A 24,496-nucleotide genomic window follows, 5' to 3' on the forward strand; every position below is an offset into this window, starting at 1 on the left:
ACGTAAACGACAACTGCTAATTAGCTTCGTTAAGACTCAGAAGATTCAGAGGGCCTGTTGCAGTTTGATAAACCGGGTTGACATGACCACATGGCTGCATAGTCAATGAAACATTTGTTAACATTAATATCTACAGTTGGTTTTATTCAGGTTAACAGATTGTTTGAAAACACTAATTTGTTACACTGTGTGTTGAGGAGACCCTTAAGGACTGATCTGGGCTCTGGGCTTGTTCTTACCTCTTCCTACATTCTCTACTGCTCTGCAAGGGGTCTGATCTTGGATCAGCTCTGAACAAGTTCCTCTGAACAGGGAGTTTTGTATCTCAGGCACACACTCTACGAAAGAAAGAACGAGTGCGTGGTGCCCGTGTTAGTTGTGAATGGAAATTCTAACGTGGCTAGTTGTTTGAACTCAGACTGGAGTCTGCCCAACCTACAGCACAGACTCACTGTGTTTCCCAGGGCTAAGGCACCGCTGTGTGTGTGTGTGTGGTGTATTTGGACAATGAGTTCTTTTAAGAAGGATATTCCCCCCCCCCCCCCCACGAGACTAGGTGTATGTTTTTGTTTAATGAATGTTCCCAGCATGAGGCGTGCACATACATGTGTGTGTGTGTGTGTGTGAGGGGGGGAGGGGGGTGTTATAATGTGTTTTACAGATGTGTTTGTCAGCTTTTACAGTAATTCTGCCATTTTAACGTGATTATGTACAGCTGAATTTTGGTTGAAAACAGGTCATATCTGTTTGAAGCAGACACACATGTATGAAAAGCATCACCTCCATTGTAATCCGAGAGGAACAGAAAAATAGCCAGAGACACCTCCAGGAAGCTTTATTATAATCCTCGGGAGGAAATAATGTTAAAAACAAAACAAGAAACAAAAGCAGTTACTGTTAATACAAAAAAAAAGTTACTGCATGTGATCGTCTGGTGCAAACAAGTTTGCAGAGTTTTTTTTGCAAAAAGATATAAAATCAAAAACCAAAATGTTCATTTAGTCTACACGACGACCTCAGATGATCAGTTCCTAAGAAATAAGGCCATATTAGTGCGAGTGCGCTGCCATGGCAGCCATCATTATTACATCAGCGCATTGCATCATAATTCCCTTTTGTTTTGGCAACCAAGCAGCTTGCGGGATCCACGTACATGTCACACGGCAACATAAAGTCCTTCAGTGTTTCAGATTGACCAACAACTGTCCAAGTTTCCTGAAGGTTCTTCTAGTAGCTCTGCGGCCTCTCCAGAAAGCATAGCTTGTGAGAATACTTGGCTCGTAGACTGCAGCCTGCGTGGCCGTAGGCAGCTGACCTGTGGCCTTCAGTCATGTGCAGTACAGTGATTGCTCTTAGCACAGGTTCAAGTTTAGAAGAGCTCTCACTTCTAGCTCCATGTCTGTGTCAGTCAAGGATCAACCTTGTGTTTTTCGCTTAATATACAAAACCAAACAAAATAAACAACAAACCAATCAAAAAGCTAAAAAAAATAATTAAAATAAAAAACGGACCACTTCAGTGCCACCGTGCTCCCCCTCGGGTCAGGGGTCAAGCCTGCTCCTTGTCGGCTCTCCAGAGCTGCTCCTTGACCTCGGGGGGCAGCGTCTTGAAGAGCTCCTCCTCCACCACGAGGCCGGAGCGCTTGAGCAGACGGCACTCGCCCAGCTCCACGGGGAGGCCCTCCAGACGGTTCCCACGCAGCTCCAGCTGGGTCAGGCCCGTCAGCTCGCCGAAGCGCGAGGGCAGCGCGCTCAGACAGTTGCTGCCCAGGCTGAGTGTGCGCAGCTTCTTACACTGGAACAACTCGGGGGGCAGCGTCTCTATCTGAGGGAGGGAGAAGAGAATACACATCAGTAAAGGTGCTCAACACACCCTGCGTGTGTGTGTGTGAGGGAGGGAGTGTGTGTGTGTGTGAGGGAGGGAGAGGGAGTGTGTGTGTGAGGGAGTGTGTGTGTGTGTGTGTGTATGTGAGAGAGGGAGGGAGAGAGGGAGTGTGTGTGTGTGTGTGTGTGTGTGTATGTGAGAGGGAGGGAGAGAGGGAGTGTGTGTGTGTGTGTGTGTGTACAGAGGAGCAACAATAGTGGCTACAGGACAGGTCTGTGAGGCAGTGAGTCCAGGTGGAGCCGAGACCATTTCAACCATCACAGACCGGCCACTTCAACACACAGACCGGCCAGTTCAGTCACAACACTGGGTGCCTGTGTTTGCACTTTAAGTGTTTCCTGTAAAATGTGAGACCTTATAAACTTGCCATTTTCTCTCTCTCTCTCTCTCTCTCTCTCTCTCTCACACACACACACACACACACACACACACACACACACACACACACACACACACACACACACACACACACACACACACACACACACCCCTCTCATGGCTGAAACTCCCACTCTCCTCCAGTTCTGGAAGTAGGGGGCCCAGAGGGGGGGTGGGGGGGGACTGCCTTCTGTTGGATCTGAACTATTTTATTCTGCATTTTTCAAACAATTTGCTGCTTTGTCCTTCCATTTTCTTTCGCCAGGTTTGCACTTGCTGGGGTGCGTGTGTGTGTGTGTGAGACCACATGTGTAACACATTGGGTAATTCTGCATGCTCACACAAGAACACTCAACAAGAGACGCTGCCTTCAAAACGCTCTTCACAAGCAGTGAGATTACAACAGTGACTCAGCAGTGCAGTTAAAACAATGACTCTGCTGTTATATGTCAAACAACAGCAACCATGAGGCTGAAGTGTGGAAGGACAGAGTGAAGGTCAGTTTTAACGGGGCAGTTCTGCGTACATTAGACTGACTATGGACCAATCACAGGCCTTCTCACACCTTCTCACACAGCTGGACCAATCACAGGCCTTCTCACATAGCTGGACCAATCACAGGCCTTCTCACACCTTCTCACACAGCTGGACCAATCACAGGCCTTCTCACACAGCTGGACCAATCACAGGCCTTCTCACACCTTCTCACACAGCTGGACCAATCACAGGCCTTCTCACACAGCTGGACCAATCACAGGCCTTCTCACACCTTCTCACACAGCTGGACCAATCACAGGCCTTCTCACACCTTCTCACACAGCTGGACCAATCACAGGCCTTCTCACACAGCTGGACCAATCACAGGCCTTCTCACACAGCTGGACCAATCACAGGCCTTCTCACACATGCTCCTGTGTAGTATTTTGTTAGCGTGTCGCTGCAATGTTACTTTATGCGTATGGGAGGAAAAGAGTTCTGGGTCTGAATTTAGAAACATCTGCCCGTCCCGTCTCACTCCTCACCCTGCCCGTCCCGTCTCACTCCTCACCCTGCCCGTCCCGTCTCACTCCTCACCCTGCCCGTCCCGTCTCACTCCTCACCCTGCCTGTCCCGTCTCACTCCTCACTCTGCGCAGAGCAATCAGAGATGGGACCAAAAACTGGGGGCTGGTTTCTTCAGACAGGAAGGAAGTCTGGTGCTGACCCAAACCACGGTGAAGTCTGGTGCTGACCCAAACCACGGTGCCAATGAGGAGTCAGCACTGGGAGCTGCTTTTAGTCCAGACGTAGCACACGCTGCCAAACACACTTATGTCCAAACACACGCGGTCGTGACAGTAACGTATGATTATAACCAGTGATGCCGGTAACGCGTTACTTAGTAACTTAGTACTTAGTAACTTAGTACTTAGTAACTTAGTACTTAGTAACGCGTTACTGTAGTCAGACTACTTTTTTCAGTAACGAGTAGTCTAACGCAACTACTATTTAAAAACTAGTAGTCAGATTAAAGTTACTTATCTAAAACATCGTGCGTTACTATTTCTGCATTTCGGGGGAACATAGGTTATATTTATTCATTCTTATTTTTTGGCTACACGTTTCTTACACGGTTACGTCATCTCTGCTCTGCGGCGCCAAAGTCAGATGTGAACAATATGGAAGGAGAGAAGTTCGCCTTTAGCAGCTGGAAATACAGGCATTATTTAGATTTTATTTCGGCTAAGGATGACAACATTAAGGTCCGTTGTACACTCTGTGCTGGCGACAGAGTGCTGTCTACCTTCAAATACAACGTCAAATCTGGGAAGAAAAAAAAAAACGGGGGGTGGCGAGTGTAAATTGTTACCGGGCGGGGTGTAAAATGGACTAAATTAAGTATTTATATCGCAATCTATCGATCGCCGGTGGTTGGCGACAGAGCGAACTAGTAACTCATTGAATCGTAGATGTGGATCAGAGGTAAATAAACTAGATTTTTTTTTCGGCGTGAGATATCGGATGTAAGGCGTGTGAAAACGGTCAAATGCGTGTCTCACATTCAATGCGTGAGAGTTGGCAATCCTGTAAGTGGGCGAAGTTGAACAGAAAGACTGTCTTTTTTTAATTTAAAAAACATGTAAGCCTATTTCAAGAAAAAGTTTACAAATGCCAGTGTCATTTTTGATGTTCCTGTTAAAATACTGTGTGGGGCTGTAAGTCCATGACCTTTCTGTGCTGTGAAATCAGAGATTTATGTATCTGCACAGGCGGGGAACAGGACTGCACTAGAACTGACCACACACACACACACACACACACACACACACACACACACACACACACACACACACACACACACACACACACACACACACACACACACACACAGAGGAACTGACTCATGGAATCACTCTGGTCAGCAGAACCAGAGCTGCTTACATCAAACCTCTGAGGAATTAAAGAGCTGCTCTGAGGTCCGTGTGTGTGTGTGTGTGTGTGTGTGTGTGTGTGTGTGTGTGTATATATATATGGTGTGTGTGTGTGTGTGTGTGTGTGTATATATATATGGTGTGTGTGTGTGTGTGTGTGTGTGTGTGTGTATATATATATATGGTGTGTGTGTGTGTGTGTATATATATGGTGTGTGTGTGTGTGTATATATATATGGTGTGTGTGTGTATATATATATATGGTGTGTGTGTGTATATATATATATGGTGTGTGTGTGTGTGTGTGTATATATATATATGGTGTGTGTGTGTGTATATATATATGGTGTGTGTGTGTGTGTGTGTATATATATATATATATGGTGTGTGTGTGTATATATATATGGTGTGTGTGTGTGTGTGTGTGTATATATATATATATGGTGTGTGTGTGTGTGTGTGTGTGTATATATATGGTGTGTGTGTGTGTGTGTGTATATATATATATGGTGGGTGTGTGTGTGTGTGTGTATATATATATATATGGTGTGTGTGTGTGTGTGTATATATATGGTGTGTGTGTGTGTGTGTGTGTGTATATATATATATATGGTGGGTGTGTGTGTGTGTGTGTATATATATATATATGGTGTGTGTGTGTGTGTCTCACCCTGTTTGCAGTAACAGCAAAGTAGTTCAGGTTCTGCAGCAGTCCTATGTCCGGGTGGATGGACGTCAGGTTGTTGTGACTCAGATCCAGGAAGCGCAGCTTGCGGCAGAAGAAGAGCTGGCTGGGGATCTTGTCGATCTTGTTGCGGTTGAGGTACAGACGCTCCAGGTTGGTGAGCGTGCCGATCTGGATGGGGATGTAGGCGATCTGGTTGTACCACAGCTTCAGACACACCAGCCGGTGCAGGTGCTGGAAACTGATGATCTCCTCGATGGTCTTCAGGTTGTTGTCCTTCAGGTCAATCTCCTGTACAGAGGCCCAGCGAGAAAGGAATCTAGATTAGATCGGCGGAATGGTAGAACCAGAAACGGAAGAACATTCGTACGTGGGATCAGAACACGGGATCAGAACACGGAAGGTTGCAGAGGTTCCACAGTGTCTCAGTTTCCATACACACTTCTCATGTGGTCTTCAATCTTATTACAGACCTGAAGCCCACTCTGAACACAGAACAGTCATCGCTCACACCCCTGTACTCGTGATTCTAGAGGCCAATAGATTTCAGTTCCTCATCTACGCCGTGTTCTGCTGTCGAGACTGCAGATTCCACTAAAACGTGATCTGGTATGATGTGAGCTTTCTGGGCAGGGGGTTACGTTACTGCTCGCTGGTGTATCCCAGTGTCCTTCAGAACAAACACAGCCAGCACACCCACAGCTCTCAGATCACAGCCTGTGGGCTTGTGGCCAGAATGCGATGGTCACATTACAGAGACACACACCAACCAACCACAGTTACAGTGGTGCTCGAAAATGTAGGAACCCTTTAGAAGCTTCTAGTCTTCTGCATAAATGTGACCTAAAACAGAATCAGATTTTCATATGTCCTAAAAGCAGAATTATTTTAGAGCACTACACCCACATAGTACTGAAACATAGCAGTAGATAGCAGTACTACACCCACATAGTACTGAAACATAGCAGTAGATAGCAGTACTACACCCACATAGTACTGAAACATAGCAGTAGATAGCAGTACTACACCCACATAGTACTGAAACATAGCAGTAGATAACAGTACTACACCCACATAGTACTGAAACATAGCAGAACTACACCCACATAGTACTGAAACATAGCAGTAGATAGCAGTACTACACCCACATAGTACTGAAACATAGCAGTACTACACCCACATAGTACTGAAACATAGCAGTAGATAGCAGTACTACACCCACATAGTACTGAAACATAGCAGTACTACACCCACATAGTACTGAAACATAGCAGTAGATAGCAGTACTACACCCACATAGTACTGAAACATAGCAGTAGATAGCAGTACTACACCCACATAGTACTGAAACATAGCAGTAGATAGCAGTACTACACCCACATAGTACTGAAACATAGCAGTAGATAACAGTACTACACCCACATAGTACTGAAACATAGCAGTAGATAGCAGTACTACACCCACATAGTACTGAAACATAGCAGTAGATAGCAGTACTACACCCACATAGTACTGAAACATAGCAGTAGATAACAGTACTACACCCACATAGTACTGAAACATAGCAGTAGATAGCAGTACTACACCCACATAGTACTGAAACATAGCAGTAGATAGCAGTACTACACCCACATAGTACTGAAACATAGCAGTAGATAGCAGTACTACACCCACATAGTACTGAAACATAGCAGTACTACACCCACATAGTACTGAAACATAGCAGTACTACACCCACATAGTACTGAAACATAGCAGTAGATAGCAGTACTACACCCACATAGTACTGAAACATAGCAGTAGATAACAGTACTACACCCACATAGTACTGAAACATAGCAGTACTACACCCACATAGTACTGAAACATAGCAGTAGATAGCAGTACTACACCCACATAGTACTGAAACATAGCAGTAGATAGCAGTACTACACCCACATAGTACTGAAACATAGCAGTAGATAGCAGTACTACACCCACATAGTACTGAAACATAGCAGTAGATAGCAGTACTACACCCACATAGTACTGAAACATAGCAGTAGATAGCAGTACTACACCCATAGTACTGAAACATAGCAGTACTACACCCACATAGTACTGAAACATAGCAGTAGATAGCAGTACTACACCCACATAGTACTGAAACATAGCAGTAGATAACAGTACTACACCCACATAGTACTGAAACATAGCAGTACTACACCCACATAGTACTGAAACATAGCAGTAGATAGCAGTACTACACCCACATAGTACTGAAACATAGCAGTAGATAACAGTACTACACCCACATAGTACTGAAACATAGCAGTAGATAACAGTACTACACCCACATAGTACTGAAACATAGCAGTAGATAGCAGTACTACACCCACATAGTACTGAAACATAGCAGTAGATAGCAGTACTACACCCACATAGTACTGAAACATAGCAGTACTACACCCACATAGTACTGAAACATAGCAGTACTACACCCACATAGTACTGAAACATAGCAGTACTACACCCACATAGTACTGAAACATAGCAGTACTACACCCACATAGTACTGAAACATAGCAGTACTACACCCACATAGTACTGAAACATAGCAGTACTACACCCATGCAACAGTAGAACCCGAGAGAACATCCACAATCATGGGATGTTGAAACAACATCTTTGTTGTCCATGTCAGCAGGGAGAAGATGTGAAGAGCAGTGGTGTGAAGGTGTGATGGAGCAGGGGAGATGTTGCCCGTCAGCGTGGTGTTTCCAGAGATCCTGGGCTACATGGAGCCCGACACCCAAACCCCGTCCAGCCCGACGGTCACCCGTCAAACGGACGCTTGCTGTAGGGGGAACTCGTGCTGCATCTCAGACACTCTTACGTTCTAGACGGCACATTTCATGCTGGGGTGGAGCTGGGGTGGGGGTGGAGCTGTGGTGGGGGTGGAGCTGGGGTGGGGGCGGAGCACCTGCAGGTTGTGGAGGCTGAAGATGGAGTGGGGAATGCGCTCCAGGTCACAGCGGATCAGCTCCAACTCCGTCAGGTTCACCATTTTCTTCAGGCTGTTGAGCACCATCAGTTTGGTGCCCTCGTTGTTGATGGAGAGCTTCTGCAGGTGCACGCCCACGTCAGTCACCACCTACACACACACACACACACACACACACACACACACACACACACACACACAGTGGTAACAGTGCTTATGTTATTCATATGCAACTTTGACCATCTTGTCGCGAGCTTCCTTTAAAACACATTTGTGGCAAGTCACAGAAGCCGAGCCAATGGGAATTCAGACAGCCCCTGCCCCGCCCAGTGGGCGGAGCCTCCCACCTGGGGCAGCTTGGTCAGGTTGCTCTTCAGCCGCAGCACTTTGAGCCTCTTCAGCTCGCGCAGGCCGTCGATGACGATGTAGCGGTTGTTGTCGGCGCTCAGGTTGCCCGTCAGGTGCAGCTCGCTCAGGTTCTTCAGGCTGTAGATCCACAGCGGGATCTCCTTGATGTCGGTGAACTTGACGTGCAGGGCCTCCAGGCGCTCACGCAGAAAGGCCAGCGCCGGGGCCTCGATCTTGGCCGGCGTGTGGTAGAGCCACAACTCACGCAGGTTGGTGAGCTGGGCGATGATGGGGGGGATGGTGACGTCTGGGATGAGCTCCAGCTTCAGAACCTACGGGGTGTGTGTGTGTGTGTGTGTGAGTGTGTGTGTGCGCGTGAGAGGTAGAGAGATCAAGCATTATTGATTTGGCATTAGCATTACACCACCCCCAATCTGACTATCTCCACCCACAGCTTGAGAACTGCCTTTGCGAAGGCGTTCCATTTCCAAAAAGATTCCATGACCCCTCCCCCCTGCTCTCGCCCCGCCCACGCCCCGCCCCCACGCCCCGCCCACCTCCAGCTCCAGCAGGTCGAACACCGTGTCGGGGATGCCGCTGAGCATGAAGAGGTGCAGCTCCAGGCGCTCCTGCGCGTTGCGGGTCACGCGCTGACGTAGCTTCTCCGGCGTCCACTCGTTGTTGAGGTTTAGCTGCCGCAGCTTGTTCTCGCTCACCTCCGACAGGAAGACGGCGAAGCGCTTGGAGTAGAGCGGGTCGTACTGGTCGATCATGTGCAGCATGAAGGCGAAGTCGTTACGCACGTCCGGGATGTCGCTGTAGCTGCTCTCCTCGCGGATGGACTCGAAGGAGTAGTGCTTGAGTCTCCGCCCCACCATCCAGCACAGCGTGTACATGCAGATGAGGCCGTACACCACCACCAGCGAGATGTAGAACCAGGCCAGGATCTTGAAGAGCGTGGCCAGCGGGTGCGCGCAGTAGTACATGCGGTAGCCCGTCAGGCGTTCGATGTCCACGGGGCATACCACGTTGAAGGAGATGAAGCGCACGTAGTACGCCGTGTAGCTGATGATGACCACGAACTTCACCACCTTGATGAAGGTCTGGCGGACGTAGAGGCGGTACACGATGTCGCCCTCTTCCACGTGGACGCGGAACTTCTTCACCTGGGAAGGATGCAGACAGGGACACACACACACACACACACACACACACACACACACACACATTAGCAGCCTGGCCAACTGCTACAACAACCTCCCTTTCATTAGCATTGTTAGCAAAACACAGTATCAGAAATAAAAATGAATTCTTATGTACAATAGCTGTTAATGTTTAGTTAGTGACGGTCTGTGTGTAGTCAAGTTGTGGCATCATGGGCATCATGAGAGTTTGTTTGTACCCTGCTAACTGTTAGCATTAGCATTCCTTCAGTCTCTAGACCAGGGGTTCTTAACCTGGGGGTCGCGACGTACTTCCAAGGGGGTCGCGAATGTGACACAAAATAAGGTGTTTTCTGAGTTAAATGTGTGACGAATCAGGTTCGGAGCTAAATTTTGTTGTTCTTTACTCAGCCTGGACAAGCGGAGCCACAACGTGCATGCGCGAACCTGAATCAAGACTCAGAATGAGGCAGGTTGATTCAGTAAAGTTTATTGAAAACTGCCTCATTGTGGCTCCGCTCGTCCAGGCTGGATTAACATGGAGCGTTTTGTAGAATGTCGAACTGAAAGTGGGGATGCAAAACGCCCACTTCCAGGAACTTCAGAACAGAAAAAAACGAAGAAAGTGAGAAAATATGAAAAGTACTTAGAATATGGATTTACGCAGACAAGCGAAGGAGAGGATGCACGACCGCAGTGTGTTCAGGGTTGCCAACTTTTCAAGATCGCTTGGAGTGAGATTTGAACCTGGAGGGGGTGGCGAGTGTAAATTGTTACCGGGCGGGTGTACAATGGATATAAGTGTTATATCGCGATCGATCGATCACCGGTGATTGGTGCCAGATGTGTGGCGTGAGAGCATGTGAAAATAGTCAAATTCGTGTGTCTCAGGCTCAATGCGTGAGAGTTGGCAACCCTGGTGTCTTGTTTGTGGCGAAGTGCTAGCCAAGGAAAGTCTCAGGCCCTCCAAGTTGCTACGCCATTTGCAGACGAAGCATTCGAGTTTGCAATCAAAAGCTGTGGAGTGTTTAGAACGTAAACGGGGGGGGGGGGTCGCGAAATTTACCGGAGCCTAAAAGGGGGTCGCACAGTGAAAAAGGTTAAGAACCCCTGCTCTAGACCCACAGCCCACTCACTGCTAATGCTTTAACACTGTCAGCATGACAGTGAGACAAACCAAAATGGGATTTATCTAGAAATCAGACTCGATCCCTGGGAAGGACCAGCTAAACCACAGCTAGGAAACAGGAAGCACACGCACACACACGCACACACACTTCATCCATTTAATGATGCAACTTTCTGGTTGCCTCCAAGCCCCTGGGGCGTCTCGGACCAGAACTTGAATCTTCTGCTGACAGTACAGCCACTTAGCCAGGCACCACCACCACCACCACACAGCGCTGTGGTTTAGGATTATGGGTAATGGAGTCCGCAGAGAGGAGCTGGCATGCTTTAAGGGGCTTATGTAACGCTCCCATGATGCAGTTGAGAGGTTGAGATCCAGCCACAAAACTGGTTTCAACAGTGCCTTCAAAGTGTGTGGACTCGCCTCATAAAGCTGGTTAATACAGCGAGTGAAAACGGAAGAACGCAGGCTCTAAACGATGGAGGAAATGACCCTGCATAAGCCGGATGAGACGGCTGTTGTCTTCCGTCCAAAGCAGTGAGGCAAAAATGTCTGCAGTGTAAACAAAGTCCTAATTTTACCCGTCGGGAATGTGAACCCTTCTGTGGCAGAGAAGCACAAGACGCAGAGGGAGGGCAGACGTCTCCAACCAGCGCCACCTTGCTGCAAGGAGGCATCTGTCCCATTTTACCCCTACAACTCCAAATCTGCCCCAGAGACATCGCCACACGGTCCTGTCCTGCCCCGACGTGACAGACCCATGGCTATTACCTCGTGACTATTTCAGGCTTTTACGGCGTTCTGGCAGCGATGAAAGACGAGGACTCAGGGTGGGGAGAAACGGCAAGGATCCCATCTGCTGTAACCCCACACTAACCTGCAGGAGCGGCCATGTTCAAAAACCAAAGTTTGACCGTAAAGGTCAGGGGTGTCAAAAGTGCAGCCCGCAGCCTCTGATGACTCTAGGGGTGCACGATATGGACTAGAATTGTGATGTGCGATAACGATCCCGATATCGATGTGAACCACGATAAATTAAGTACAGAATGTATATGTCTCTCTATATATATAATACAGAAATGTAATGTCTCTCTGAACAGCAGCACGTTAATTTGTTTTTTTTTTTTTACTGTGTAATGAATCCAGAATAATTCCAAATATTTTGCAGGTTTATTCAACAATAGATTCAATCTAGGTTTATACTTTCACGAGTGACCGTAGCGCACGACTCCGCACACCACGCATGAACCTCCGCGAACGGCGGAAGCGTTTAATCTTGCCGTGTCACATTTTTTGCAGTGTTGTCCGAAACGATATGTAGGCCTAGTAGTATAAAAAAAGACACCCCTCAAATACAGGGGAATGAACATTTACCTGACCAATTTTAATGTTGCTTTGTGTTTCAGGTTTGAAAAGTGCTGGAATTTAGGCTAAAGTACTTGAAAATGCTTAAAATTGTAACTACTTCGTTTCACAACAAATAGCTGCCTGATTGAACAGTTCTCTTGTATTACATTAACAAATACGAGCCTCTTGTAATTCCAGTACGAAACATGAGAGAACGTGAGGACGTTAAGATTGGGCGTTTTGAAAATAAACAACCATTAAATAATGTGATAAAAAAAAAGCCAATTATTTCGAATCATTTAGAGCAGGGGTAATCAACTATATTGTTCCAAATTTGGCAGATATCTTTGACCTGTGGTCCGGGGGTCGGGGGTGATGGTGAACGGTGTTTTTTTTTTTTTTTATTGCGCTGAGATAAATGCTCCGGTTTAATTCTCCCGTCAAAATTAATAAATATTTTTAACAATTTATTCTGGGTCCGGATGGGATGGCATTTGGGTCCGTATCCAGTTTATCAGGAATGAGATTGGGTCCGGACAGGACTGCGTTCGGGTCCGGATCCAGACCGCGGTCCACCTGTTAGTGACCTCTGATTTAGAGTATATGTATAAATATTTAACTCAATTAAGTTTAACGTGCTGGGAATTATTGAAATGGACCTTGAAAGTGACGTACAAGTGCTTGAATTCCACCTTGTAAAGGTGTATGAACCCTGCAAACATGACTGTTCTCATTGCGCTGAGGTGCGGCGCGCGCGAACTTACAAAATTCGAGAGGTGCACGACCTCGTGAATCGACAGCGCGCGAGGCCATCGCGCACGGGTGAAGCCACCGTGATTACGTTAACCAGGGTTAAACCAAATCGCATGTCTGTTCACCTCACTCTGCCTCTTGCCTACTTACGTCACGTGATCATGGTCTGCAGCGCGAATAGCTCCCTCTATTGCAAGAGGATAATGCAATTTGAGTTTGCTGTTATTCAAGGAGTTATCGTGGCTCTTTCGATGTGTTTATCGTGAAACTTCACATCGCGATAACACTAAAAATACGATTAATCGTGCAGCCCTAGATGACTATTGCAAAATGCACAGATGGCCCCCACACATCACCTCACCAAATCTGGCCCCTGGTATAGATGGTTCGTTTTCTTTCACAGCACTGACAAAGGTCCCAACCAGCCAACAGACAGGCCGCCCGTCATTCAGACGCTCTGTGAGAAGGGGGGGGGGGGGTTTGCATCGTCCAGCAGGGGCCACCCAAACAACATCAGTTACGTCCTAAACAAAACCCCAGAACTCCTGCACAGAATCCACACTGTGAATCAGTATTATAAATAAAGAATGCTTCACATCCCCTCATGCACCATCCAAACACACACTCACACACACACACACACACACTCATACACACTCAAACACACACCTTCTCAAACAGAGCCTTGGCCTGCTCCCCCTCCTTCTTGTCCAGCACGCCCGTCTCTGAGCGGTCCACGATGCCCTGCTCGATGCGTGAGCGTGTCCTCTGTAGCATGGGCACGCTGGCTTCAACGTCCTGATCGCTCACGCTCGACGCCTTCTTCCCCGCCCCGCCGTCCGCCTTGCCCGCCGGCTTGGGGTCCGTCTCCTCGGCGACGGTCTCGGAGAGCGCGCGCGTGGTCCACGGCGAGTCGAAGCACTTGAGGAGGATGGAGACGAAGTGCTCCAGCTTGGAGCTGGTGCGCGGGAACTTGAACCAGAAGTTGCTGCAGGCGAGGAAGACCAGCGTGTGCAGGAGCACCAGGTACGGGAAGTACTTGGCAAACCAGTGCAGCTTGTTTTCGTAGCAGACGGCGTCCACGTAGTTGTACTGGTGGCGGTCCAGCTCGTACTGGATGCCGCGTGGTTCGGCCCGCGGGGCGGCGCTGGTGTTCAGCTGCTCACACTGGTCCCCCACCACCCATTTACAGGGCAGGCAGATCATCTTGTCCTGGGTGACCTGGAGGGAGAAGAAGACGGAATCACCCGACGCCCGTCCTGGTGCCGCCCGTCCCAACGCCAGTCCGGTTTTCAGTCCCGTCCTCGGAGAACCCAGCCAGTCCGGGTCTTGGCTCTGATACAACAGCCTGCGGTGCTGGGTGGGTTCAGAGCCACATCCTGGACCGGGTGAGGGTCCCGGAAGGACGGGGAGGAAAACGGGGACTGGACTGCTAACTAGGGACTCTTAATAATAATGAAGAAATGGGGGTGATCAGCACAGCAGGGCTGCCACACAACACCTCACTGAGAGGCAGAGGGGGAGGGGCAGATGGAGAGGGGGAGGGGCAGATGGAGAGTGGGAGGGGCAGATGGAGGGGCCGCTCACCTGCAGTGTGCCCCCGAACACGGCGATCATCAGCATGACGATGGAGATGTAGTCGGTGAACACGTCCCACCATGGCTTCAGGATCCGGTACGCCGGCTGTGTGTCGGCAAAGTACCGCAACTCCGTGATGGGGATCATGATGGCTTACCTGAGACAGACAGACGGGCTCGTTAAAGGGGAAACTACTTAAACTATGGATAAAGTTTAGTACTGGGATAAACCGCAGTGGACAGCCTTTTAAAATCTAGCCCAGGGCTTCACCCGGACCCTGCTGCCTCTGAACAGACGAACAGAGAGTGAGGGTGGCATGTCCCACCATCAGGCTGGAGGCTTTTATCCACCATAGTGAGTGCACATCACATCACATCACATCACTGAACTGAACTGCAGGATCCCGAAAGACGAGATTTTAACGGCTCTTCTCTCCTTCCCTTTGAACACACACGAACACACACCCTGCTAATCCTGCAAGACACAGTTATGAGGAATGCAACACACACACACACACACACACACACACACACACACACACACACACACACACACACACACACACCATTCCCTCCCCGTTCCACTTTGACCCCTGGTGTTTGTGGAATTGTGAGCAGCTTTACGATCTCCAGCTCTACTCTACACACAGCCGCATTCAGCTAGCTCCACCTCCTTACCCATAATGCATTGGAAAGGCCCCAGTTTAGCATTAACAGTTTGTTGCCAAGACTGAAGGATCTGCCAGTTAGCGTGACTGCCCTGAACCCCCACTGAGCAGGGGGAGGGGTGTGTGTGTGTGTGTGTGTCTGCCCTGACCACCACCAAGCTGCCTTTAAATCCTGCACGCGCACACACACACACTGTAACTGCACCTCGATGTGATTTGATGGTCATGTTGTTTGTAAACTAAGCAGAAATGTATTTTCCAAGGTGCCCGTTATGAAACACATCTGATGGTGCAGAGGAGCGCGCGCGCGCACACACACACACACACACACACACTCACATACACACACACACTCCAGACTGAAGCAATAACTGGAATAACTATAAAGCCACACACTCAGCTGATTGTACCCTGTTGATGAAGTTGCCAGGTTGGCATGGCAACATTGCAAAAGTTGGAAGAGCTAATTACACCCAGATGCCTGTTGTCTAATTTGTCCCATACAAAGAGTGTGTGGGTTCATTTGTCCAACACATGCCTCTCACACACACACACACACCCACTAAGGACAAGCCTTCCACATAGCCACACACACCCAAGGACAAACCTTCCACCTAGCTAACACACACACACACACACACTCTAACACAGACACACACTAACACAGACACACACACTAACACAGACACACACACAGCTGGGGAGAGACTTCCTTGCTTTTCTTCTCAGACTTCCTCCACTTTACGATTACATTGTGTAACCTGTGTGTGCATGTGTGTGAGGGTGTGTGTGCGAGTGTGTGAGGGTGTGTGCATGTGTTTGTACTCTAGGGGGTGAGGAACAAGAGACACACCCCAGACAGAACACTGTCTCCACACGGATCCCTACAGAACCATCACTCAGCACGCCTGGAAGAAAATATCTCCCTCTCCCTTACACACACACACACACACAGTTCATCTCTGGGGATGGGTTATTCCTTCTGTCTCTGGAGTGCTGTGTTCCTGAGAGAGAGGGAGGGATGAATCTGTCTAATTAAGTCTCCCTCTCACTTCAATGCACCTTATTGGCCTGACAAATAACAGTTCATTTGTATTGACAAAACTAACACACACTCTTACCTCTCTCTCCCTCCCTCCCTCCCGGGGGCAGTCAGACAATTTCACAATGACAATATTTCCCCTCTCTCCCTTGTTCACCTTTACGTCTCTTATGGCTCTCCCCAAGCCCCACCCTCTCTGTAGGTGGTGGTGTAGGCATAGAGGGGCTTGCTTTTGTCGGGGCAGTTCTTTTCCCAGCATGCCTCGGAGGGAGGGCAATGTACAAAACAAGAGGGGGCGTGTCTGAATTTTGCAGGCCCACGCCCACAAGTATTCAACTGCCAATACCATCTCTGTGCAAATCCACATGCTTTCGGCGGGTTGTTACAGGGCACTACAAACCAGTATGTCTGTCCAAACCAATCACAACCTGAACCTGCTGCCCATCCAGTAACCAGTGGTAACCCTAGTTCTGTGAACTCAATTATCTCTTTCTCTCTCCATCTCTCTCTCTCTCTCTCACACACACCACATTTTTTCTTCAAATATGCCACCCCTGGTTGAAACCGGTCCAGTCTGCCCCTCTCCTGTTTATAGGTCATGTGGCGATTTCTCACCCTTCTGAGGTCTAAGAAATTCCCACGGGCGAGATGTCCAATCGGTGAAATGTCTGGAGGGTTTGAGTGTTTTGTTAGCCTGAGAAAGTATAAGAAGGTTTATTCAGAAATATAAATATAAAACAGCCAATAGACCAGTGTATGTTCTGTTCTTCAAGATCGGGGCTGTGCTCAGTAACAGCGAGCACAGGTAATTACACCATGCTCCTAGCAAAACCTGGACCGTCATCTACAAGGCTTCACTTACAGAAGAAGAGCTCCAGGCAGTGAGCAGGAAGGAGGAAGGTTCTGGAAGGTTCCGGAATGTGAGCAGGAAAAAGGAAGGTTCTGGAACGTGAGCAGGAAAGAGGAAGGTTTTGGAAGGTTCCGAAATGTGAGCAGGAAGGAGGAAGGTTCTGGAAGGTTCCGGAATGTGAACAGAAAGGAGGAAGGTTTTGGAATGTTCCGGATCATGAGAAGGAAGGGGCAATGTACTAGAACGTACAGACCTAACACAATGTTCCATGAACTCCACCTTTCGGGTTGAAGCACCTAGTGTTAGTGTGACGACTACAGTGAGGACTCACTATCCACCCATCCGATCTACCGGCCGATCCGAGCATGTATTAAAGTTTAAAGTTATTTAGCCAACTTACTCTGTTGTCAAACTCATGCTGAAAAGCGTTTTACTCTTGATAAGTAGCCAGCTGAATTAGGTGTGTTTGAATAATACATAATGGTTGGTAAGGAGAAACTGACCTGTTTATTTAGCAATTAATAAACTCAAAATAGACAAAATAATAAATAACAAACAGAAATGGCATCAGTAAACCAAGGCTTAAAAAGCCATAAGTGCAAAAAATATTGTAAATTGTATTTTAAAAAGTGGCAGTTTGTCACGCTTCGGAAACGTTTCTGCCAGTGTTAGTTGTGTAGGACCTTTCTTTTTGTCTTCGGTTTTCTTTAGAAACTCTTCATGTTGTTTATGGTGGTATTTCGCTAAATGCTTGATTAGATTGGTTGTATTAAAAGTTCTTACAGCTTTACCACCACGCTTGACTTTACTGTGGCATATGTTGCACTCTACCTCTTCATCTTTGTCGTCCTTTAAGGTAAAATAATTACGCAATAATACACTCGAGGTTCGTGCTATAACGTGTAATATTGGCACTGCTGTGCTGCGGTCGTAGGCACGAGGCCGCAGGCCGAGTCCCGTAGATCAGCACAGCAGTGCCAATATTACACGTTATAGCACAAACCTCGAGTCTATTATTGCGATTATACCACAGTTCCATTATCGCTGTTTATTGAAAGATTTTGAGTTAAAGAGGACGAGAAAATACGACCTGTTTGGTTAAAAACACTCCGCCAGTTAAAATAGTTCTATTCAATGGCTCGCTGCTAAACTTACACAACACTGGAACAGCTTTACCCAATAAATATTATAGAGGTAAATATACACAAAAACAACTGTTGATAAAGTTGTATTTATTAAAAATAAAGTACAACAATTATTGACCATCCACGACTGATTGGAGGTTCGTTCAGCTATCCGTTCAGTCCAGCTCTTAAACCAACGAAGCTGCTGATGCCATATAACTCTCCCTTCACGTTTCTGACGGATCCATAAAAACGTCGTAAAAGCTGATTCATTTCATTTTGTTGATAATACTAAAATCGACTGCAATGTCGTTGCTCTTTAACCAGGATGCAAATACATTAAGAGCCCAGGACGTTTGTTTTACGGTATTAACTTCGTTTCTCTGCATTTCCAGCTCATCCAAATCATTGTTTGTAAGCGTGACAAACCTTGGCTCATTGGAGGAATCAGGCTGGTCATTTATAGCTTCATCCTCCAGTTTCAGATCGAAACAAATGCTTTCGAAGCCAATAGATTTAACGAACTCCCTGTAATTCATTTTGACAATGTTGCTGCTTGTTTGTAGTTGCGCTGTTTGGCTTGTAAACGCTGCTGCGTTGCTAGGTTACCTGTATGTGGCGGAGTAATACATGGAGAGCTTCGGTTACAGTGCTATAACGTGTAATATAGATCACCTCTCAGCCAATCACATTGTAGGGTCGGAACTAACTGTGGTATAATCCCACACAACTGACATTTTTACAGACAACTTCAAATGTACATGGCCGTCTTAATGTTTAGGAGATGCCACTGAGCTAAATTGTGGAGATTCTATGCTCGTGTGTTGAAGGTGTGCTGGAAAATGGACCGGATTTTACTCTCACTGGCGAAACCACAGCAAAATCTGGAATGGATTATCTAAATGAGTGCGCTGGAAAACCCAGACTTAAAAAAAAACTGGATCGGGAATCTGGATAGGCATTTTCTCGTGCCTGCCGATCCGATACCGATACGCATTTTTTGCAAATATCGGCGGCCAATCCGATCCAGTTCAGTTTTATGAAACATGTTCAACCTCACTAATATTTCTCAGAACATGATGACACTGGGACTGCGGTAACTAAAGAGGGGACTCGGCTGTGATTTTGGTAATACTCAAATTATCTAATAAAGTATCATCTAATAAAATTCTAATTTTAAATGTATTTTTTAAGCAGGTGCTCCAAATACAGGAGGTAGCAGGTCTTCTGCCGGTAGGATCTGGCCCACAATAAGGGATGCTTATTTGGCAGAGGACTAAAATAACAGTATCAGTATCTAGCAGAGGGTTCAAACAACAGAACCTGTGGGTCACTATTAAGCAGGGGGTTCAAACAGATCACCAGGGAGAGCTATGCGCACAAAGATGCATTCATAGGTGACCAAACAGAGGACTACAAAAGCCTTTGATCACAGTCCAGCGTCATAAAGGTGGAATTAAAACAGTGTATCATGGTAATAGTGATGCCGTATCGTGATAATCCTGAATAGTGTCACACATTCCAGAAGATCTGTGGGTGAGCTGATGAATCACCATGTTCACTTAACCACATCATAAACACACAGTTTACTTAATCACTTCATAAACACACAAAATATTATTGTACTTCACACACACACACACACACACACACACACACACACACACACACACACACACACACACACACACACACACACACACACAACATTTTCCCATTACTATAAATTAGTTACAACACACACACAGGATATTCTCCCATAACTGTACTTTGGGTACACCACACACACACACAGACACGTACAACACACACACACACACACACACACACACACACACACACACACACACACACACACACACACACACACACACACACAGTTGTCCGTTCTCTCTCTGCATTCCCAGTCTCCAGGGAGACTTTGTTCTACCTGCTGCTAGACACAACTGCAGTAATACTGCATGCACGCACACACACACACACACACACACACACACACACACACACACACACACACACACACACACACACACACACACACACACACAGGTCTACAGGATCGAGTGCAGGTCTACAGGATCGAGTGCAGGTCTACAGGATCGAGTGCAGGACTACAGGATCGAGTGCAGGTCTACAGGATCGAGTGCAGGTCTACAGGATCGAGTGCAGGTCTACAGGATCGAGTGCAGGTCTACAGGATCGAGTGCAGTTCTAACTTTCCTACTTCCTCCTTCTTCAGTCTCCTGCAGTCTGTCCAGCTCATCATGTGATTTAGTAATGCAATAATGGGAAAGATCCAAAACCCTCATAACAGGGGGGCGCGCGCGCGCACACACACACACACACACACACAGATATACACACATGCTGGTGGTACGCAGGACACAGACACACACAGCCCTGCAGCCCTGGGTTTGGGGGGCATGGAGTATAACTCCACTCAACCTCTAACCCACTACCATAACAGACCCCAGGATCATGCGAGTCCAGTAAGGAGCTCAGGAAAACGAGATGCGAGTGTGTGTGTGTGTGTGTATAGATATCATCAAAACCACAGAGTAAGCAAGGATTCAATTTGACTTCTACATCCTTGCAGCTCATATTTGTGTGACTGTGTGTGTTGTGTGTGTGTGTGTGTGTGTGTGTGTGTGTGTGTGTGTGTGTGTGTGTGCGTTTTTGTGTGTGTGTGTGTGTGTGTGTGTGCATACACAACCCAGCTGTTCTGACATGTTCTAAAGCAGTAAGCTCCTTCCAGACATGCAGCTGCACAAAGAAAGAAGACATATTTGAGAGTTAGAGAGAGAGACAGAGAGAAAGGGAGAGGTAGAAAGAGAAGGAGAGAGAAAGGGGGGAGAAAGAGAGAGAGAGAGAGAGAGAGCGAGAGAGAGAGAACAGACAATTAAAGCACGATTACAGAAATAGCCTTAATTGGCAAGTTCCTTTCTCAAGCCATTTAAACACACGTGTGTCCAACAGATTCGTGTGCGTGTTGCGTGTCTATGAGCGTGACAGTTGCCAGGGAAACCAGTCCTCTGGCTACCTTTTTTGCACGGCGTACGTGGATTCCATGGCTGGAAGGTTCAAATGCCGCTCTTCAAGAAGTGGCACAGACAGGAATCTCCGGTTAATCAGCGGTTCAACACGCTGGCCAAACACACCACGCTCACGGTGCGGCTGCACATCAGAGCACACGAACATAGCGTGTTCATCATCATTAACAGCCAACCGCTCTCACCGGGGAGATCACCAGAACCGCCGTGGGGGCGCCTGGTCCTTCGTCCCAGACGCCTCCGGTTGCTCCGGCTGTAAAATGCGCACAGGAACTACGTGGACCAGAACCGGCTGCACGAGCCCAAACAGCGTTGTGATAGCAGGAACAGGAGCAGAGCCATGTGGAGCGGCTGGTCTGGACACCCTCACACCAGACGACGGAGGGTAGATGTTCCCACCCTGGTCTCTTGCTTCGTGAGGCTCGGTAAACCACAGACAAGCCATTTCCTGTTTATGGCCTCCATCTAACCACCCACACACAGTGACAATACCTCAGTCAAAGGAAACCAAAATAAAGACCACAGAGGGCTGGGCCTGCCACACACAGTCACCACTGACCTGGGGTCAGGTGCTAAACCCCTACCCCTGTTCCAGAGGAGAGCAAAATAAAGACTACAGAGAGGGGCAGGCCCTCAGGTACTACACCCCTACCCTGTTTCATACCATTAGCAGTGTTGGGTATTGGCAGAGTGCCCTCAGAGTCCCAAACGCTGTATACAACATCGCCGTTTCACGTCCACGACAGCTCAGATGGAGACACAGGGCGAACCTTCACCTTACCCACACCACTCGGCCACAGCTGGGCGCTACGCCCGCACCTCCCACGGCCAGAGAGGGATGCCTACACCTCCTGGCCCTCCTCACCAAGACCACCAGTGCCTCTCCCAGCCGCGTGGCTACCGGCACTCCACACTACCACAACCATTACAACACCCCCCAAAAGTTCAGAGACATTAACTCCACTGCACGTCTCGTCTGAACAAGTATCTGTTTATTTCCCGAGTCACATGGTGATTAGTATCTGACTAGACCAGCACGCATCATCTCCAACTCGGAGGGGTCACAGTCCGCCTGCTGCTGACCACCTGACTCATACCTGACCGGTTTCCACCAATGAGCAGAGAAACCACCAAACACCAATGAACAGCCCTGCAAAGGCAGCGTGTGGTGAACATGCTGAAGTCCAGAAAACCTCCAGTAGGGCTTTAAGAAACCACTCCACGCACAACACAACCACCCGTACGTTGTGACGGCGTATGTGGCACGTTCGTCGGGAAGACCTACGCGTTTGTGGGCCTCGGTGTCCGGTCGTGAGTGGTCAACGCATCAGAACCGCCCTGGCGCCCATTATACAACCATCGCAAACCCTCGGACTATTTTACAAACGGCCATTTCCCGCAGAGTTGCGACACGGTTTCCCGGTTGCTTCCCGTTTTCGTCCGACACGACGTCACTGCTCACGGGCGTGACGTGTGCAGGGTGACGGAGTGAGACGCGCGAGCCAAACGCCCGTCACGTCTACCGGAGGCTCGCGCCGCGCTCGTGCTATAGGGAGCGCGTTACTCGAGTTATAAACACAATACTGTACACAAAACGCAGGAAAACACGGCCGCGATGAGATTAAATAAAACACCGGCGGACTCGCTGCCTTTGTGGGGTGGATAAGGGCAAAGAGAGTCCTGGTGGTGGTGCTGGTGCTGGTGGAGGTCCTCGCGGCGGAGCACGAGCAGACCGGGCGCGAGCGGGAGTCTGTCGCCGCACACACCTCTACCGCAGCCCAGCGGACCCGCACCCAGGCTCGGTACTCACCGGGTTCGTTACAGGGACGACTGCTCGCTCCTGTCGCACATAGCTGATGCATTTCTCGGAGATCCACGGCGCAGGACGGCGGTCACGCGTGTGGGAGCCCGGAGAGTGCCGAGGAGCGAAAACACTCCCAGGAAGTAGCGTGAGGGCATCGAGCCACGCAGGCCCAACCCGCGGAGACGAGTCCGGGTGGAGCTTGGCGGGTCAACCCATCCCTTCGCTATAAAGGTCGTTGGAGGGACAATGCAATTTTAAGCACTGCACGGATGTCGGAAAAACATCCTGAACTATTCCAAAAATTATTTGTTTCAACAAACCAAGCCGTTTTAAAGTAACTGTTAAAGGTTAACATGGGTTTATTATTAGTAGCTGAAAATAATGTTTGTATGCACATGTTAATATTGCCAATTAATAATCTCTATATAATAAATAAACAATATATATGATACCTGTATTCACAATTCTATAATTACATGCGATATATTTTAATTTATGTAGTAGGCCTATATGTTTATATGTAAGAAGATAAGCGTTTGAGTGTTTACAAAGCAATAATAATAATATATGTTCCGTAGCACTTTGCTTGCACAGCTGATGAAGGACCTCTGTGATATATTTGTAATATAATCGATGTATATGTAACGTGTCCTGCCCTGCTGACGTAGGAGCTAATCTAGAAAGGAACGCGCGCGACTTTTTTCATGTTTTTGTCCAGAACACACAGAACAACTACAGTGTAAAACAACCGCCAGGGGGCAACAAACACTCTGAAGCAGAATCCCAGAAAATCACATTTACGTAAATAAATAAAAAAGAGCAGATGAATCAAGTCTTAATGGTTTTCACAATAGTGGAATGTTTAACAGTTTTAATATATCGCTTGACCTCATTTATAAATACAGAATTAAGTGGTTTTTGATCGGTATATCGACATTTGCGGATATGCCATTTGGCTAAGTGTATAATAAGATGAATGATATAAAACTTGTTTTTTTTCTTCGCAGATGGATAGTCAATGAAGCCAAACAACACATGCTCAAAGCTAAAGGATAAATGTGGTTCAATACAAGTTTTGTATTTGGTAGAAATTGACAATTTGGTAGAAATGGACCAAGACCAAATTAAATGAAAAACGACCTCAGGGTAAACTTCACAGGAGGAGCAATTTACATTCATGTCCTTTGAAGAGTAAACTCTGTGGACTATTTAAAAATACACGTCTCTTATTTTATTATTTAACATGCATCTTGCTGACAAGGTCCAAATCGTTTTCCAGTCGATGTGGTTATTGAATGTGT

The 24,496-nt window shown here is 47.6% G+C and overlaps 1 protein-coding gene across 2 annotated transcripts; it reads right to left on the reverse strand.

The window, feature by feature from the left end:
- Window positions 1-820: 820 nt before the first annotated feature.
- lrrc8aa (leucine rich repeat containing 8 VRAC subunit Aa) lies at window positions 821-23,381 on the reverse strand. Of its 2 annotated transcripts, none has more exons than XM_076986306.1 (8): window positions 23,202-23,381; window positions 14,668-14,815; window positions 13,750-14,301; window positions 9,246-9,854; window positions 8,688-9,020; window positions 8,320-8,490; window positions 5,343-5,648; window positions 821-1,824 (listed from the first exon to the last, which is right to left on the reverse strand). In XM_076986306.1, the coding sequence occupies exons 2-8, from the start codon at window positions 14,803-14,805 to the stop codon at window positions 1,549-1,551; spliced, it is 2,385 nt and encodes a 794-aa protein (XP_076842421.1). In that variant the 5' UTR covers window positions 14,806-14,815; window positions 23,202-23,381; the 3' UTR covers window positions 821-1,548. The 2 variants fall into 2 exon arrangements, with proteins under 2 accessions (XP_076842421.1, XP_076842422.1); XM_076986307.1 differs by lacking the exon at window positions 23,202-23,381 and adding an exon at window positions 22,677-22,822.
- Between the last annotated feature and the right edge of the window lie 1,115 nt (window positions 23,382-24,496).

The sequence above is a fragment of the Brachyhypopomus gauderio genome, unplaced genomic scaffold (genome assembly GCF_052324685.1).
Source record: "Brachyhypopomus gauderio isolate BG-103 unplaced genomic scaffold, BGAUD_0.2 sc46, whole genome shotgun sequence".
Lineage (NCBI taxonomy): Eukaryota > Metazoa > Chordata > Actinopteri > Gymnotiformes > Hypopomidae > Brachyhypopomus > Brachyhypopomus gauderio.